The 15,644-nt window shown below is 40.3% G+C and overlaps 1 protein-coding gene across 1 annotated transcript in view; it reads left to right on the top strand.

Annotated features, from left to right (window-relative positions):
* Positions 1-15,644, top strand: part of LOC139130920 (bridge-like lipid transfer protein family member 1) — a 92,254-nt gene that overhangs the window by 50,272 nt on the left and 26,338 nt on the right. The window contains 10 exon segments of the mRNA XM_070696732.1: positions 2-3,669; positions 4,268-4,537; positions 4,823-4,994; positions 7,930-8,136; positions 8,768-9,134; positions 9,764-9,988; positions 10,589-10,840; positions 11,576-11,734; positions 12,594-12,914; positions 14,269-14,439. Of these exon segments, the coding sequence (XP_070552833.1) occupies positions 2-3,669; positions 4,268-4,537; positions 4,823-4,994; positions 7,930-8,136; positions 8,768-9,134; positions 9,764-9,988; positions 10,589-10,840; positions 11,576-11,734; positions 12,594-12,914; positions 14,269-14,439 (5,812 nt within the window).

Here is a 15,644-nt window from a genome sequence, read left to right as displayed (position 1 = left end):
AGCCGACGTGAGAGCCCCTCCTAAATCCCCACCCCTTCCAACAGAAGAGGATGTAGAACGCCCCACGATTGAAGCTCATGTCATACTTAACATCAAGAGCATGACTCAACACATCAACATGCCTCTGCTTAGGTTAGTGACCCAGGTACTAGCCATGGTCAGCAACGTCAAACAGACCCGAACGGACTTGAAATTGAATAGGTACACGGCAAGTGCAATGTCGGGCAGTGTGAAGTACAAGAGTGGAAGGAAACACACAAACAGTGGGCTTACGAGAACAGATTCACGCAAGAGACAGGCCTCAACAAGAATGGACCGGAAAATCAGTCAGATAAGCCACACAAGACAGCCCAGCATGTCAGCATCCATGAGAAGCACAACCACGGACAGTGACATGTCAGAGCAAGGTAGTGATACCATTCCAAAATGCTGGCAGACTATGTACCATTTGTTGGATTTGTACTCAACCATGCCTGATCCGGCAGCCTACAGCCCACAGAATGTCTTTGTGAATCCCTTGTTCTTCCTTGAAGGAGGGGGAAACAAGGCGGATGAACAGATGACAGTTGAAGGATTGGGAAGTTCAGGGGATGAAATTGAAGAGCAGACTGTGGATGAACACCGAATCGATATCGAACCAGAGGAAATTCCTAATGCACCAGCTGATGTCGGCTTTGAGGAGACTGCACTGCCTTCTCCAGGCCGGCAGCAGAGAGCAATGACGGTATCAGGAATGAAGGAACACACCCATCTCCATGTCTTTGGAGTAGTCATGGTCCAAAAGACAAAGCTTCAAGCAAGTCTTGGCGGGCTCAATCTGGAAGCTGAACTGAGAAAGGTGCATGCAAGCATAACTCATAAAGTCAAGAGGAAAGGAGCATCTCGTAGAAGGTCGATGGAGTCCTCAGCTTCAGTTTGTCTCACAAAGGCACGTGTTGTCCTGCTTGAAAGATCCGAAGTGGATTCAAAGACAATAGTCACAATAGACGTGGACAGATCAATGGCTCTGTACTCAGCCAGTAGTGGTAAATCATTCCAGAAGGCAGCATCAGTGCTGTCTGTCGGTGCAATCCAGATAGACATTCCACAGCATCCAGCCATCCTCCATGGCATGGTTGCACGCACCACCAAGAAACTATCCACGCAGATTCAGCATCTGAAGCGGCAAAACACCACCATTCCTGAGGACACAGTGGATGGAGCTACAGTGTCCCAGCCAGCTGCTGCAGGCACACCACAGTCAAAGCCAAAGGACGATATCACACCAACAACAGAACTGCCCCATCTCCCGGCTCACACCTTGACCAAGCCAACTAAAATGACATTCAAAATACAGATGGAGAATATGACAATAAGTGCTGCCTTGCTTCCGTCATTAGGGGCACTGTACAAGGTGGACCGCATCTTCAGCACAGGTGTCACTGGAGATGAGGCGCAGTTTTCTCTGTTACTGCCCAGCCATTCTCTCAATTTCTCCTCCAAGGTGAGCATGCTGCATGAAACAAACTTTCCATCATCAGCTACTATAGACTTCCCTCAGATTGAGTTCGAGGGGCAGTACAAATCTGAAGAGAGGCCAACCAACCAAAACGCCTTCAGTTTCTCTGGCAAGCAGATCATCAGATATGGCAGCTACTTGGATGCCGTTGCTAAGGTTGGCTCATTTGAACACAGTCTGACAACAGACCTTCTCAACCACTTAATCTTTGTCCAGAAAGTTTTCTTAAAAGAGGTGGAAGAAGTTGTGCAAAAGATGGCGGAAGAAGAAAAACCTGTACCTTTGTGGACGGAGCATGGTAAAACCCACAGTGGTGTGGACAAGACAAAACCCGTCTTGTTTTCATTGCATTTCAAACTTGAAGGGATACAAGTGACCGCCACAACTCCAGCATCAAGTGCTGTCAGGTTTGAAACGGGTGCAATTGAACTTGAACTTTCAAACAGAATCCAAAGCATTGTTGGAGCAAGTGGTCTCCAAAGAACGAACAGCAACCTGAAACTCTTTGGCAAAGCTCAGGTGGACTTAAACTTGGCCCTCGGCGAACTTGTCAGGAATCAGGTCTTTGAGGAGGCTGACCCAGAGTTTCAACAGATGGCGTACTTCAAGACTCGTATTGGTCTGCGTAATGCACTTCAAGATGAAATTAGTTCCACAGAAGATAATAAGGAAGATAAAGAGGCTTTGTTAATTTCCCTGAAGAGACCTTTGATCTACGTCCAGCCCACAGCATTTGATAAAGCTGTTTTGATATACCTGAACTACAAAAATGCTTACGAGAATTGGCATGAACAGATAATCTTGAACAAGGAAGTGCAGTCAGCGACCCAGGCTGTCTTTGATCGGCTTCCGCACCTTCCCCAGCCAGATCCCAAATCTCTTGGAACAACTCTCTTCCTGCAATTGACTGTTGATGACCTGGGTATCTGCATGCCCATGAATCCAGCCCTCCAGTCATTGACCCCTAGCAGTAAACTCCTAGATGATCATGGTTCTGCACTTGTTCTCACACTTGAGAGCTCGCTGATCACGGCATGTTCATCAGGCTCTCTGGTTAGCAGGGGAGTCTTCAAAGGGTTCTGTCTCAGGTTTGCCGATGACTTTGAGACTTCCCTTGATGACTGGAAGCCGGACCCTAACCTGGAAATCATCATGAATGCCTGTACAGTGCCAGAGGGGACCTACGAGGTGTGTTCCAGAACAAATAGGAAGAAAGCGGTGGCGGAAAACCTACCAGCTGCCGGCACCTGGATTCTTAGTGTTCTCTGGAAAATGCAGGGCATTGACATACAGCTGGATACAAATGTCGGCCACAGACTGTCAGCATTGTTTGGCACCCTTACTGCATTCACTGGCTACGCTGAAGACGATGACATCGCTGACTTGAACTCGGTGATGGAGCATCATGATGATCATGTCTTCACTTCTAGCACAGAAGATATTCCCGTGCTCACAAAACCTACTATCCCCGTTACCCCAGGCACAGCCATAAAGAATCAGTACCCCGACATTGATCCAAAGTACAGGGCCCTGATGATAGAGAAAGAAATGAACGAGCAAGCAAAAATTGTCAAAGACTTGCAAGATCTTGGCGCCAGCAGTGTCACCATCAAAGAAGAAATAAGAAGACTCCAAGAGCTAGAAGCTGCAGTCTTCAAGGACTTCAGAAGGGATGTTAGGAAGAAACTACGGCGACAGAGTGCCAAGGCCACCTCTATCAGAGATAGGTTTGTACCCGGTTACAGACCAGCATCTCATCATCGATCGAGATCAATAACGCATCCTCACAAGGAACATGGCAAGGGAAGGAGAAAAGGTCACTTGGATCCCAACTTACTTGCAGAATACAACGAAGAATTGGCAGGCCTTCCTATGAAGCACAGCAGAGCCAGATCCGACGGCACAAACTATATCGACTCCAAAGTGTCATTCCGTCCGGGACCACCAAATTCACCACCCGTGCTGTCACAGAGCTTGGTAGAGTCAGACGGCGACTATGGAGAAGACTACTCCAATTTCAATGCAACTGTTGATGATCCTTTGTACATCAGCTCACAGATGGACAGAAGTCCCAGAAAGCCATACAAGCAGGCCTCTCTGCCTGATATGTGGGACATGGACACTGACTCAAGTGATGGAGTCGAGGCCTCGTATCTTGAAAAGGCCAAAAGGTAATAATTTGTGTGAACTCATCACTGTGTGATAGGTTTCAAACAACCTCACCGATTTCTTTTTAAAAACCTCAAACAAAGAGAATGACTGATCTGAATATATTTTAATTAAAGAAGTTATTATATATCAACTATGAGAGATTTGCAAAACAACACTATTCTGTATTCTGAAAAGAGTATTTTCCAAATCTATTTGAGTTCATTTTCATAAGCTGTGTCTGTATTTCTTAAGAATAATACCTTTCTTGGCAAGACTGAATGCTGTACCTGTCCTTAACAATTTTACAAATCAACACAATGCTAGGGGGTCCAGTGCATTTATAAAGTTGTTGGAGGGCCACCTAAAGAATCTCCAATTGCTTTCATAAGAAGAAGCCAGTATTCTTAAGGTAAACCATGAAATGCTCACACCATGATACACCTTATCGAAAAGATGATGTTGAGTGTAGCAGAAATAATGTCATAGAAAATGTTCATACAATATCTATACTCTTGTCTTGAACATCTGTCTAATACGGTTTAAGTGTGTGTAGCTGTAATATGAATGAAAGTATTTGTTACATGAGACCAATGTGGTGATTTTGTTTGTATTTACTAGCAGAAAGACACCTAAAAAGTCTCCTACCCATGTTGACCCTAGAAAACCTATGATAAACGTGGACAGGAATGTAGATCCGTTGCCAGGTTTCCCTAAACCTACCCAGTCTTCAACAAGTGCCCACACTCCTTCCCCGAAAGTACCACCAAAGCCGGAGACAAATGTGGATTTTGAATTGGATGTGCAAGTGTTTGTCGACAGTGGGAAACTGGTCCTTCATCCAAATGCCTCGGAAAACGCCATGGAAGAGGAACACAATCAGAAAGTCAGGTGAAGAAAACATCTCCGGTGCTTTTTTCCATCAGCAAAGATGAAAACAGAATGAAATAAACTGAAGAAAAATTATAGGAAATGCATCAAGAGTTAAAGTAAACTGAATTTTAATTCAACCCTGGTGTAATTGACTCAGTGTAACCTCATTTAGATTAAGACTCTCAAGACGAAATTCTTACACCCATACTTTGTACACTTACATGTATCCCCCCTGCCTGTTGATGAATGAGTCAATATTTCAGTTGATATTTGTAAAGTCTCTGGATTTGTTTGTTCTGACAGAAGTAAACATTCCAAAGTCAGTATCATCAATGAAGTTTCAACTCCGCCGAAGAAGAAATCGTCCAAACAGAAAGCCTCGGTGCAGAGTGTTGCTAGCAGCCTGCGGCCAATATTTCAAGGCTCTACGCTGTCTGAAACCACAATGTTCCTCCTGCCAGCATTGGATGTAAAGGTAGATCATTTACTTCTTAAAGCAGCAGGCTGAAGCAGTAGGCATTATCGATATTTAAAATGGCCCGCTAAAATCATGCAGCATGAAAGAGAAAGTTCAACAACAATCACTTGATATACACTTTAATATTGTGTTTACAAGTTTGAAACCTAGTACAAAGAATCCATTTTGATTCCACTGTTATAAAAAGTTTCTCAGGATGTATTTAAGCAATAAAGCACACCCAGTGACGGTATACCACGAGATTTTGACCAGTTCATGACATATATGCCCCAATCAATAATTGAGTGAATTGGTCAAAACCAAATGATATACTGGGGTTTTAATTGCTACTATATCATAACAGTGTATTGAAATTCTGGTGAGAAATGTCGTGAAAGGAATTTTTCTCTAGCTGAGAGCTTACGCATGTTCCAACCATGCTATATCGTGAATATATCATGGTTATTTTCACATCTTGAAATTGACCAATGAAATGGCTGTATTTACGCCATCAGTATACTGGTATGATATAAATCTTATTGTATTGCTATTTACGGATTATGATATCCAGTATTCATCTTACATGCCATTCAGCTCTAAGTCACCAATGTTGCTGTTACCAATGAATTTTTCCCAGCGATTAGAATATTGAACTACTTATATGTGATAATTGCTTATAAACTTGGTTTAACCCTTTGCAGTCCAGAGCGCCCTCAAACGCCCTATGGGGGTGCGGCCAAAGCGCCCGAAAGCGCCCGAACATTCCAGACTTCCGGGTCGATTTGAAAATGCGGGAAACGTAACGGTTTTCCGTGATGAACGTATCATCATTTTCTGATGACGTACTAAGCAAATGTTAGGCTACATTTTCCCGCTCATAAATATACAGGTTGCCATTAAAAGTTTTTGCACAAAATCGATCGATGTTTTCTCAGACGCGTCGCTAAGTTTGAATTTTAAATTTTTGTTTACGTCCTGCCGTAGCGTCAACCCTCACTGAAATATCGCGGATGTCGGTCGCTCGAATACCTAAATCATGAGAATTTTCCTTGACAATGACGAAAGGGAGGAATTTGAAGGCTTTTCAGACGTAGACACAGTGAGTGACATAGACGTTGGCGAGATCGATGCAGCGCTACGGCAAATACTCCAGTTTTAGGACTTCAAACTGTAACCGGAAGCGCCCGATATCTTGCGTGAGATCCATCGTCGTCCCATGGTATAAAATTTCGATCTTCCGAATTTTCTGGTCGCTGAATCTGGCCCTTAGCATCGTTTAGGTGTCGGAGCTCATCCGGTAGATTATTTTTTCTGTTGATTCCGTTTTAAAAACGTAGAAACAGTGAGTGGCATTGACGTAGGTGAGATGGATGCAGCGCTACGGCAAGTACATGCTCCATGCAAACTATAACCGGAAGCGCCCGATAAATAGTGTGAGATCTCATAGGGTCGCCTCCGTGGTACAAAATTTCGATCTTCTGAATTTTCTGGTCGCTGAATCTGTTTCTTATCATAGTTTAGGCATCGGCGCTCAGCCGTTAGATTATTTTTTCTGTTAATTCCGCCGCCTTTCCGTCAACAAGTTGTCGATGAAATAAACCACTACGCGACTCTGTGCCGATGGCCCGGCGCCGACGTAAACCAGTACTGGTATGAGACGAAGGTTGATGAAATGCGGGCGTTCATAGCAAAATATTTTGATCGAAATTCACACCATGCCAGATGTAAATGACTACTGGTCAACAGACGACAGATAACAAGTACCGGGGATCGCAAAAGTAATGCCAAAGAACCGATATCAGAAGTATTTTCATGTCAATGATAATGAACTCGATGTGCCCGCCGGTGACCTCAACCGTGCATGATCCTACGTTCAAAGTTCGACCTCATCTTGACCTCAGGCGTTCAATTTTCTTTTCCCGCAAATTACGGTCATTTCGCCAGCCTGTCGATTGATTAGGCTATGATAAAATTCAAAGGCCATATGATGCAGTACATGCAAGCCAAGCCAGTCAAGTAGTATTTCAAAGTTTAGATGCTTACTTGTCCCCTTAGCGGATACTGTCTGAGCTTCGATCCCCAGAATTTATTGGAAAGAAAGGCGGACGTACACGGTACAGGCGCCAAAAAGAGAACTATCGTACCCTCATTTTTTTGAATTAAAGACACTTTATAAATAAATACTTTTATTTTGTTGTAAATTTGATAATTTTGTGTTCGATATTACTTTTACTTTATAATACGTTTAAAAATGATGCAAACATTTCCTCAATGTGCCATGAAATTTGCACAAGCTGGTTGATGATATATAATAATATGTATGGCAAATCTCGTCTCTATGATGCTACAACAATTGCAAAATTAGAAAAACATTGATTTTCAAAATAACATCATGTAAAAAAAGAAGAAACACTCAAATTATGTGTTTTGTTTATTTTTATTTCATCTGGGACTTCTTACCTGAAAAGGAAAGTGTAAAACTGCGCAATAAATCAGCTGCCAGCTTCATTTGATGAGGAAAAGTGTCAAGAAATTTTCTTGAATTCCCCATAAGCAATATATCATTGGAAAGGAAATTTTATAAGCTTTAAAATAATTTCAGGTTGCTGTAGTCAGTTTTGAGCCACTTTTTTACAATTTTGGAATAAACAATACACTGTTAATGATTACAGAATATTTTAATTTTTGAGTGGGGAGTTCTGGTCTCAACTGTACATTGTTATGCAAATGAGCTGGGCTGCAAAGGGTTAAGTGAAGAGTCAAGAGATTGTCTCAATTTCAGAAAAATGCAACATGAATATGTCACCCTCTCATACTGGTACTGGCAAAAGATGTCAGTAATTAGAACCACTGTCCCTTCAAGCAGGCTACTGCAGACTTTTGTCCCACACTGGATTATTTACTGCATATCTGAAAGAGTTTCGTTGTTAACAATTTTATTACCTCATTCCAGGTACACTACAATTCCAAAAACTACCCATCAGACCCTGTGCTTGGGAAAGTACCATCATACAGTTCCCAGGTAAGCAGTGATTCAGATACCAACCAACCAACAGCAGACACCACCAGTATTGACAGTGGTTCAGGCACTAGCAAGAAATCCAACACAGTCAAGAGAGCCACTCTGTACTCATGGGTGCTGCTGCAGACGCCACCAGAGGTGAGAAAGAGAAATGTTTCTCCGAGTGAAGTTTTGATTATTTTCCAGTTTTATAACCATTTCATCACACACAACCTGCAGTAGTGACTATGAATCCTGTATCACCCCAAAAATGATCATCTCATCAAAGTCTGTTTACATTGACATGCAATAACTTTGTTATTATTTTTGAAAGCATCATATTGTTTATTGATGGTAGAGTGTAGTAAGATGTAGTTTACTATGTTACCATGTACTTCTTGGTTTTTCAACTCTGCTGTTTCCAATATTGCTTTTGAAAATTTGATATAACTGGTATGTTAATTACAGCTTTCTGGCTTTATTAACAAAAATGTCAACATTGGTACTGAATTTTCAGAAAGAAAGAGCCCTGAATTCAATTCATTTTGATTTATCATATTGAAAGTCTGTCAAATGATGCTTGCAATGGTTATGCAAAAAAGTATTGCTATCTATAGGTATTGTTAATAAAAGATTGGAATTTCCTGTTGTAGTAAAGAAAAACCACTGGAATTTTTTTTTCAGATATTGATTCCTTATGCACAGATCAGCCATATCAATGATTCCACAACAGATATACATTGTAACAGTAGACAGAAAATTATAATCTTTGATTTTCTTTTTTTTTCAGGAAATTGTCATCAGTCCGTTTCTGTTGGACTTCCTTGAGCAGTGTCTGGAAACTTTACCAATCCAGTCACTGTCTTCCTCTGGAAAACCAGAAGGGTCAGATCCTGCCACTGGTAATGTCTTTGGGGTTGACCTCGAAGCTTCAGCAACATCGTTGGTCTCCTCATCAACATATGACTACGCCACCTTCCCAGTGGATGTGGTGATGTATCTGTGCGTGCAGCCATCGCTGATCAGATTCAGTTGCCTTCCACTGTCTAGAGTGGAATGTCTGCTGAAACTGCCCAGTCTGGATTTGTCTCTGTCGTCAAGGAAGGCCTCTGACGTGACAACAGTCTCCAGTGACAGCTCCCACAGTAAACTGAAATGTGAGTATTCCCTGATGAGTTTTCTGGTTTCTGTACTTTCTGTACTTTCTTGCATGCAGATATATTTACTCACACTTTCACCTCTACCAATACACATACACAATGCGCATACCCACACACACTTGACACACATGCACCCACAATTACATATGTAGGTGAAAGTTGTCTGTACAATATCCATTTGTACAAATTCAAATTGATCAGTCCAATATACAAACTATGAATGTGCTGACATACAACTACAAGGTATGCATATACTGAAATCAAAATCACTAAAATAACAAGACATACACATTAACACAGTCTATCTGTACACATGATGATGTTATTGAATGTAAGCGATATGGCCCCCTTATCAATTTCAAAATATTAAATAACTGTGGGTTTGTTTAGGCTGATGTATATTCTTTCATTGACAGAGACTTATTATTGATTTATTTACACATAACCAAACATTGCCCATGACTGCACTTTGCATAAAGGGATACAGTTATCTTTGAAATCAAGTACCGGATAGAAATTCAGACAATGTGAGGAAATTCCAAATAACTTGATCACATAGACTGTCCTTATGATAAGCACACTATTTTTTCAATTTATTGTGTTTCGCCTTATCTCTACCAAAACAGCAGTTTTCAGAGGCATGTCTGGATCAGCACGGGCGCGCAACCTGAGTGGGGCCCGCCCGCGCTCTGGTACCGGAGGATCCGACAGCAGTCCCTCTGCTACTCTGCTGACTGCCAATTGCAAGGAAGGAGGCATTTCCTTCACTGCGTGCCTGTCGGAGTTCTCTCTCTTCATCTTTCATCCATACGGCGGTGCCCATGCCAAGAAGCAAGGGCAGTTTGATCTTGGTAAGCCTGTATAGTTCACCATTAGAGTCAGAATAAAGCCTGTTGTGTTTCATTAAACTTCATGAATATTTATTTCAGTAACATTGTCATGTTGAATGCAAAGTGCTCTTTGTTCAAGGAATCAAATAATCTGCACTTGTTGCAGGAACAAAACCTGATGAAATAATGGGTGTTTTTGATGTGGAAAGTTGTCATGTCCTGTGAAAACAAGGATACCATAAATTAAAATGTTTCATATATGATGTGTATGATTTGTGAAGCCTGTCAAATTCCTCACCAGATAGAGTATTCCTGACAATTGGACAAGACGCAAATTGTATTAAAGGATTTTAATGCAATGAAAAACAGAGGCTTGCAGAGTGTGAATTTGATTGAACATATAGATCAAAGGTGTACCAGGTGTGTTAAAGAATACAACGAAATATTTTCATTTTCATGAGTCTGTTTTTTTCTTGTCGCAAAGAAGCGATAAAAATGAAACAAACATTATGCAAGGAGATAGAAACATGAATAAAATGTTATGTACATAATGGTTACAAAAAAATATTGTGTAATTCATTGACATATATAGTGACAAATTCTTCCTTCTCATAATTTTAGGTGGTCTGGCAGAAATTCCCAGTTCATCATTTGGACGGAAAGATTCCCTAAGCCTCAATGTTGAGTTTGTCCGTGTGAATTTATCTCGCAGTAGACGAGGGCAACCAGTCTCCTCTGATGTCCTGGGCGGAAGTGGCAGCAGTGGTCGGTTCCATGATTCCTATGGTTCCGGCATATCCACGCCATCGTCTCAGTCTTCCCAGCATAGCAGAACAGTCCAGACAGGAGGCCCTTCACATATCAAGTTTTCAAGTAAGTGGCAGTAATTGTAAGACCTCTGAGTCAATACGGTTGTGACAATTTATTTTTTTGGCGGGTTTCTCAGTCAGAGTTTATTTATCCAGTTTGCCCAAAGTTTTGTACTTTAGTTTGATTTACCAAAGTCGTGACTTAGCTTTGATACATGAATGTAGGCTCTATAGTCACAATTACACACTATGGTAACTTTTGTTTCGATAATGCAGAGATCTTGGTTGCAAACTAGTGACAAAATATCAATATAAGACAAGGCATGGTCATAGATTACAAGGACATTCACTAATATATCAGTCGTATGTGCAGTGGCGCTTACTGATAGTAAAACAATTTAGCAAGGTTACTTTTATGATCTACAAATGTTGCAGGGTTTAATTGGCAGATTTATCATTGTGAAATGTGATTTTTTCAGTTGATCTTCACAGAATGCTAGTTTCAGATGGAGGCTATGTACTCATGTTTGGTAAATTTCAATGATGAAGAGTTGGTTTTTTATCTTGCTCATATCAATGACCAACTAACAGAGATAAAATTAGGTGTTTGTTCAAATTTATGCAAAAAAAAGATGAAGATTTCAAGTTTGTTACATAATGTAAACCACCAGATGTTTTGATGTCCTCATCATTTTCTCTATGATGAATTAACCTGTATACTGTCCAGAGAGGTGAAAAAGTCAATGGCCAATGTGATAGACTGTAATAATGATACACGTTGCATTGCTTTCTTTCCCAGTCATCTGTGACATAGGTTCAGCATCATTCAAGTACGACATGAGACGGCTGACTGAGATCCTGGCGTTTCCCAGAGCCTGGTACAGACGCAGCATTGCAAGGAGGCTGTTCCTTGGAGATGACAGCACTCATATCATGTACACCAGTGACTCAGATGCAGGTCAGTAGTTGTCACGTCCATCTGTAGCAGTAAATACAACCAGTATCCTGGCAACAAGGACATCAGTTTAATCCTTGTTGTTTACTGTCTTCACAGAGAGGTCCTACTTTGCTCATAGAAATGATCAGAGTTGAACTAAATTAGATTTCAGTTCCTCTGGTTGTGCATATCAAACTCAATAGCTCATTCACATTCTATGTTAGCCTTTTTGTGTCAATTCAGGACAATGCCTGTAGTCTGACAATATTACAGTTGTTTGCGTTGAACCATCAGCAATATGGGAAAAATACATACTGTCTAAATTGAGGAGTGGCCAACACTGTCAGGCATAATTATCATCTAGGCAGTAATATCAGTCGGTAACAAAGAAATCAACTCTGCAAGAGTTGAAAGATTGTCTGGAAGGATGTGACTCGCGTAGTCAAAACAACACACATCCACACATCCTACTAACTGTCCAAAACGCATCATTTGCTAACAGCACTGTTTGCGTTGATCTGTTGGTGTTGTGTTGACTATGTTTGACCTATTTCCAGACAATGTTTCAACTTTCGCAGAGTTGATTTCTTTGTTATCGACTGATCTTACCACTAGAAGATTTATGGTTACCGTATTGCCAAGAGTTTAATGGAAACCACTGTAATGACATATTCCGTACGGTAATAACTCTTGCTGTAAAGTCTCATTTGCTGCTGTTGTTATGTCAAAGTTCACAGTACCACAAAGGCAGTTATCAACACAGATAATGTCACTGAAGGTTAATGGATATTTTACATGTAGAGTTTTCACTGGAAAGCATTAAATGTTGATGCTCCCCCTCCCTCGCCAGTCTCAACTGTTTCCTTGTCTCTGAATGCAGAGTCCAGCAGTTCATCATCCATTGAGCTGTCAATATCCGGGGATGCCTCACCAACCAAACAGAGAGATAGAGCTCTTCGTCACAGCATTGGGGGACCCTCCTTACCCTTGAAGCCACCCTCACCGGGTGCTGCCATCGGTGTGAGGAGTCCGCGCCGGCAGAACAGTCTGAGCAGCATCAAGACTGGTGGGCTGAGTCCCACAAACCCGGCAGCCAAACCATTTCCCGTGGCTCCACATCCGTCGCCGGTTGAAGACACGCGATTACCCAGCACTGCCAGCAGTGAAGACGGCAGGAAAAGAGCCCATACGGTGTCTGCACGTAAGTTTGCCCAGTGAAAGGCAAAGTGAGAGAGAAAGACCGACTGACAGTTGGATGACTAACAGTCAAATAAATCAAAGGCTGAGAAACTGTGTCTGGTGTGAAGAAAGTGATGTTTTGAAAGTCAGAGAAAAACTAACTGATAAACACCAAATCAAGGACAACGAGAGACTAATAAATTGTTAGGCAGACAGTAGATCATTTAGTAAATCATTGTTGTAGTAGTTGGACACATGTTGGGAGCATACGTAAAATATAGCAATGCATACCGGGTACACACAATGTATGGCACTGTCAACTAAAACTGTAAATGGCTTGATACAACAAGAGGGGAGACAGTTTGGAAGGAAGACTACATAATCTACCCCACAACCTTAAATGCAACGTCTTATTATAGGACTGTATGTAAATACAACCTATGACTATGTGAGTGTGTGTATGTTACATGTATGTGCTCATAGGTATACAGTACAATTTACAAATATATCTTTTAATAATGAGTCACCTGTGGTTATGTTTGTGTGATTTATACCTTTGTTTCCAGTATGAATGTATCTCTTTGACTACACAGAACAATGGCTGTTTTGGTGTGTGATATGATACAGTTTTTGTGGAGGATATTTCAATTACAAAAGACAGACATAAAGTCGAAATGTATGTATGTATGTCTGTATGTCCATATATATGTATGTATGTATGTATGTATGTATGCATATGCATGTCTGTATGTATGTATGTCTGTATGTCTATATATATGTATGTATGTATGTATGTATGTATGTATGTATGTATGTATGCATGTATGCATGTCTGTATGTATGTGTCTGTATGTCTATATAATATATGTATGTATGTATGTATGTATGTATGTATGTATGTATGTACGTACGTATGTAGGTATGAATGTATGTATGTATGTATGTATGTATGTATGTATGTATGTATCTATGTATCTATGTATGTATCTATGTATGTATGTATGTGTGTATGTATGTATGTATGTATGTATGTATGTATGTATGTATGTATGTATGTATGTATGTATGTATGTATGTATGTATGTATGTATGTATGTATGTATGTATCTATGTATGTATGTGTGTATGTATGTATGTATGTATGTATGTATTATGTATGTATGTATGTATGTATGTATGTATGTATGTATGTATATAACACAGTGCAAGTAAAACAAAAATGCCTGTAAACTATCTGCTTCAGTGTGAACTTACTTTTGCATCTGTAGCGATGTTTATGTAACTTTTCCAAATTTTTTTTTTTCAGACTAATTGTCATGTATGTACGTGTCCCATAATTAACAACCTATGCATGCACTCTGTCTGTTTTCTCCCAGATTCAGGCTTGCTACCTAGCATAAGCACATTCTTAAGACGAATGCACTTGCTTAATGAAAACGACAGCCAGGGTTCTGACGATGACTCAGACCACAAAACCCCTTCTGTCTGGTTTAGCCCTGAGACTCTACGCAGCATTCTAAGAGACAAAGTGCGATCTTTTCGGAAAGGTAGAATATGTCAAGAAAAAAGAACGGAAATGCATAATGTAATATGTCCATCCCATCTTACTCACGTTAAGCTTCATATGTAAAGAAAGTTCCAAAAGAACCACCACCATTCACTGTTTTTGGTACCGTAAAAAATCATAACATTATTTAACAGTTACATCTTAAATCATTTTGATCATCCAACTGACAATACATTGTGCTCTAGCTAACATTATTGTCAACTTTTCCCAACATGTTATAAAAAAATAATTTGCTTCACAAATCACAAGACAGTAACAAGTATGAAAATGATATCACAAAGCACTTAGCGGCATATTTAGAGTTAATTAACTGCAGTGAAAGCCCTCACACCACCGTACATCAGGCACTACACACTGCATTTCTCTTAATCTCGTTTGTCAAGTGTGTTCACAAATGTCATACAGTTAAAATGGTTGACTTCACTGTGTAAGTACATGTATGGATGGTAACACAATGCAGGTAGCTTTGTCATGCTACAGAGATCTTCAAGGAGTATTTTTGTGGTGTGCATTTCATTTTTACAGCAAGATTTGTAACCACTTAATCACTGTCCTCACTAGATTGTCACAAACAAATACACTACATTTCTTTCCTCAATGGAGAGATTTGGAGGTTGTTGCAGGCTGTAAGCAGTTCTGGTTTCCCCAAATATGGAATGGGAAATGAAGTTGAACTTGCCAATTAACTTTGTTTTACAAACACTTGTCTTTGTAAGAAGTCAAGTTAAAATGTATGACCACACCATTATGTTTTCAAACACTTCCATATTTGGGCATCTGATATTTTTGTTTGTTGGCCTTTAATTATGATAATTTATGGTGAGATGTTTGTTTTATAGTGGACAGAGTCACAACAGCCTGCAAAATTTTCACAATCATAATTTGAGATGTCAAAACTCCACAAAATAATACACTCACCCTGGCTGTATACCTATTATAACTACATGATAAAGAAAGGATTGTCAAATTTTTCCATCAGTGATCTGATTTTCACATCAATTTATGTGCTTTCTGTGGGTTTTTTTATTGAAAACCAGAACTGTTTAATCACTGCTTAATACCATTCAACTGTTGATTTGTATAATCAGTTGTGACTTGTGTGTCCAGGACAGTTAGATCTACAAAGAACAGGAACGATGGCAAATGAAAAATACATACATAGTCACCATGTTAACACACCAATGA

This window comes from Ptychodera flava, chromosome 4 (assembly GCF_041260155.1).
Source record: "Ptychodera flava strain L36383 chromosome 4, AS_Pfla_20210202, whole genome shotgun sequence".
Classification (NCBI taxonomy): domain Eukaryota; kingdom Metazoa; phylum Hemichordata; class Enteropneusta; family Ptychoderidae; genus Ptychodera; species Ptychodera flava.
This window is presented reverse-complemented; position numbering and strand designations above follow the sequence as displayed.